This window comes from Psammomys obesus, unplaced genomic scaffold, assembly GCF_907164565.1.
Source record: "Psammomys obesus unplaced genomic scaffold, mPsaObe1.curated_primary_1811, whole genome shotgun sequence".
Lineage (NCBI taxonomy): Eukaryota > Metazoa > Chordata > Mammalia > Rodentia > Muridae > Psammomys > Psammomys obesus.
Genome location: NW_026587382.1, coordinates 3,398,291 through 3,402,785, shown reverse-complemented (window position 1 = coordinate 3,402,785; position 4,495 = coordinate 3,398,291). Strand labels below are relative to the sequence as shown.

At 43.7% G+C, this 4,495-nt stretch overlaps 1 protein-coding gene across 1 annotated transcript; it reads right to left on the bottom strand.

Moving 5' to 3' along the window:
* Positions 1 to 3,690: 3,690 nt before the first annotated feature.
* LOC129673967 (small proline-rich protein 2E-like) lies at positions 3,691 to 3,960 on the bottom strand. Its single transcript, XM_055603869.1, has 2 exons — positions 3,913 to 3,960; positions 3,691 to 3,861 (listed from the first exon to the last, which is right to left on the bottom strand). The coding sequence occupies exons 1-2, from the start codon at positions 3,958 to 3,960 to the stop codon at positions 3,691 to 3,693; spliced, it is 219 nt and encodes a 72-aa protein (XP_055459844.1).
* Positions 3,961 to 4,495: the final 535 nt, after the last annotated feature.

The following is a 4,495-nucleotide window of genomic DNA, read 5'->3' as shown; positions in this document are numbered from 1 at the left end:
GTCTCTGCATCAACTCCTGTGTCCATCTCCCCATTTGAATTTCTTTCCTGACTTTCATCATTGACAGATTATGAATGTGGAAGTGTAAACCAAATAAAAACTTTCCTCCCCATCTTCATTTTGAGCATGATATTCTATCATAGCAAAAGTAACCCTAATTAGGAAACTAACTCTTCTTTGATATGGTCCAGAATTCAGTCAAGACCTGATTACAACAGATAGACAAGCAGAACAAGAGTTAGAAATGAAGGAACATGGGCATATCATAGCAGTAGTAGAGTGACTTTTAGGAGAAACCATGAATGCCATCAACAAGATAGTACTTTATTTATGAATGAGACAACTGTAACAACTTCCTTACCCAAATTACAAAGAGATTTAAAAATCTCCTCTGGGGACACTAAGGAGACATCTGCTAGTCATCCTTCTTGTTGCACCTGAGATACAAACTACTGAGGAAGAACCATTCTCAGCAACCCCTTGACAGCAGCAGGATTAAAGTCTCAGGTATTCAGAGATCATCACTGGCATATGGGGGTGGGTGGAAGTTGGAGAATATTCTTCTGCATCCATGGAAAGTTTTGATGGGAAGATGGAGGTGCTGCTATGAAAGTATGCAAGATGGAGTCTTTTCTCTTTTCCCTGAAGACAGCTGAAGCTCTCACTTGCTCGTGGGTGTGCACTTCTGCTGGCTAGCTGGAGGATGTTGCATAGGAGGGCTTTTCAGGTGGCACGAATAAGGGGGACATGGCTTGGGGTACTTTAGTGGATGACAAGACTCAGGCCACTTTTGAGGGGGACAAGATGCTGGGCACTTTGGGGGTGAGCACACAGGAGGAGGCTGGCAGGCCTGCTTGCACTGCTGCTGTTGGTAATTGATGAAGTTCAGGATCTGAAAGACATTACATGAGAGTGTTCATGGGTGATCACTACAGAGAAGATTGGTGAAGACTTGGAACATCAGGTCCAGTTCTTCTTCTAGGCATTCATATCATTGACCAACTCCTTTAAAAGGATTTCCAGGCTTTTCTGTTTCCTGACAGAAATCTGTTGCAGTAACATTTAGAATTCCTTCTTTGTTTTAAGCCAAGAAATATGTTTTGGTTCAATCAAACAAATAAGGCTTGCTTACACAAAGAAACACCTTCAAGACAGGAAGTTTCAAGCTCTGGTAACCTGAGCAAGCTCAGGGACAATTTACCCTCTGTTGTCATTTTTGTCTTTCCAGCAGGTTGTCTGGGGTTGCAGAGTAAATGTATTACAATAAAATCCAGGTTCTAATAATACCTGTTAAGGTATTAGATTTTTAAAAAGTACACCAGAAGATGCATATGAAATGGTAATGAACTCTTTTCAACGACTGACCTCATAAAAGGAAAAGCCACCTATCATAGTAAACTATTGTATCAGGTAGATACTGTTCATCCCATGATCAAAAATTGACTAAGCACACTTATTCTCTTAAAATTTGTTATAGCATGTAAGAAGACATAACAACTCAAGAAATGACACTCATCAGAGTCTCCAAAGTGATCCTGGATGTGTATCTGAAGCCATGCAGCCAAGGACATTTTTATAGAACTGGCTGCCCCACTGAGAGCATGTAGAAGTGACTGACAGGTGGCAGGTCCAACAGTTTCCCAACCAAAATGCAAATCAGTACATAACTGGATTGATAGGAACTCTATAAAATAGGAGATACCCTGTTCTTGGACATCATCAGTGTCAGGAGCTGTGACTCAGAGGGTCCTTCTGTCTTCAGTTTCAGTAATACCTCACTGCTTGTCTAAGTTCTCTGCCTGTTACAGGGTAGGCTCCTGGGTGAAATATGGGTTGTGACTTTAGCTGAGACTTTTAAGAGTGTGGACATGGAGACTGAAGTGAGCACCTGCTAGCAAGGCAGGACTAGTGGAAGGAGGGGAACAACAACCCACCAACGAAAACTGCGATGCAAAAATTAATCTGCCTAAAAGAAGTACACGAATAAAGAAGAATCAGTCATTGAGGTAATGTCCAACCACTGACTGACCCAACCTGAGACCCAACCCACAGTAGAGAGGAAGCCCCAGACACAATTAATGATGCTCTGGTATGCTTGCAGACATGACTGTTGTCTAGGAAGCTCCACCCATCAGCGTATCGAGATAGATGATGGGACTTGCACACAAGCATGAGGCAAAATTCTGGAGGGTCCTGTGGGAAGTGTTAGAGGAAAGATGGAAGGACCTGATGGGAAAAAGAACCCTACTAGACCAGCAGAGACAACTAACCCAGATGTAAGAGGGCTTCCAGAGACATCAACTAAGGAGCGTGCATGGTCTGGACATAGGTCCCCTGCACATACGTAGCCCATGGGTGGCTGGGTCTTCATAAGGGGCACATTGTGAGTGGAGAGAGACAGGCATATGTTTCTAACATGCATTCTATTGCCTGCTTTTAGATCACATCCTTCTGGCAGGGCTGCCTTGCCTGGCATCAGCAGATGAGGATATGCTCAGTCCTGATGAGACTTGAGGTGCTGGGGAGGGTTGATTTGGGCATTTGGGGGAGCTCTGCTTTTCTAGGAGGAAAGGGAGAGAAGAAGGGGAAAGCAGTGGGAGGGGGAACTGGGAGAAAGGAGGGAGGGGCACCCTTGGGATGTAAAGAAAATAAACTTAAATAAAATAAAATTTGTTAAAAAATGGGAACCAAGTAGCACACGAATAGTTGAATATTGCACAGTCTTCTTAAGCTAGCATATACTGAAGGGAAGATTGTAGTTTTGCAGAATGAAAATGATATGCTCCTCAAGCAATCAAACTTTTAGTGTGCTGACTCGTTTGATGCCAACTTGGCACAAGTTAGGGTCATGAGAGAAGAGAGAGCTTCAACTGAGAAAATGCCTCAGTAAGACTAAGTTGCAAGCAAGCCGTTAAGATACTTTCTTAACCAGTGATTAAGGGGGAAGAACATACCCTACTAGGGAAGGCCACACCTGTGGGCTGGTAACCCCGAGTTCTATAAGAATAGACTGAACAAGCCATGTGAAGCAAGCAAGTAAGCAGCCCCATCCATAGCCTCTGCATCAGCTGTTGTCTCAGGTCCTCTACCTGTTTAATTTCCTTTCCTGCCTTGTTCCATTAATAGATTATGGAGTGGAAGTGTAAGCCAAATAAACGCTTTCCTTCCCACCTTCATTTTGGAGATGGTGTTTCAGCAGTGCAAAAATAACCCTAACTAGTAAACTAACTATTCTTTGATATAATCCAACATTCACTCAAAACTCACCTACAGCACGCTTTCAAGTAGAGCAAAGGATAGAAATCAAAGAACACGAGCATATCCTAAAGGTAATAAAGTGACTTTCAAGAAAGTGAACGTGAATAACATCAGCAACATAGTTCTTTATTTAGGAAATGAAACAGCAGGGACAACTAGCCTGCCCAAGGACAGAGGGATTTGAAAATTGTCCTACTGAACCGTTGAAGAAGGACCATTCTCAGCAGCCCCTTGACAGCAGTAGGAATAAAGTCTCAGACAAATTCCTTCTCTGTCAGAGATCATCACTGGCATGTGGAGGCAGCTGAAGGGTGGAGACAAGTCTTCTGCATCCATGAGAGAATTTGAAGAAAAGATGGGCATGTTGCTCTAGAGGTAGAGGAGAGACATTCACTTCTCTTCTCTTATTCCCGATGCTGCTGAAACCATCCCTCACTTGCTCTTGGGAGGGCACTTCTGCTGACACGGAGGAGAAGGTTGCACAGGAGGACATTTCTGCTGACATGGGGGAGGAGGGCAAGGCTCGGGGCACTTTGGAGGAGGACAAGGCTCAGGGCACTTTGGAGGAGGACAAGGCTCAGGACACTTTGGAGGAGGACAAGGCTCAGGGCACTTTGGAGGACAAGGCTCAGGGCACTTTGGGGGTGGACACACAGGAGGAGGCTGGCAGGGCTGCTTGCACTGCTGCTGTTGGTAAGACATCGTGGTGAAGTCTCAGGATCTGAAAGACATTACGTGAGAGTGTTCAGGAGTTATCAACACAGAGAAGATTGATGGAGACTTGGAACATCAGATCCATTTCTCTCTCCAGGCATGAATACGATTCTCCAACTCCTGTTTTAGGACTTCCTGTATTTGCCCATTCCTGCCAGCAATCTGTTGCAGCGACCTTGGAAAAAGCTTTCTTGTTTAATGCTTTTTTGTTGAGAATATATTTTCTTCCAAAGAAACAATTCATTCTTTTCACACAAAGAATTTCCTTCAAGACAGGCAATCTCAAATTCTGGTACCCTGGAAACCTCAAAAAAATTATGGCCCCTCATTACCTATATCATCCCAGCAAGTTGTCTTGTGTTGGACAGTAAAGGAAAGATCAGGAAAATCTCAGGTTAGAACACCTGAAAAAGTTCATGGCTTTTCAGAGAGCACCAAGAGATACATAAGAAAGAGAAAGGTACTCTGTTCAACTGCCTACCATAAAGAAGGAAAACCACTTGTCACAGTGGACTATAGTGTC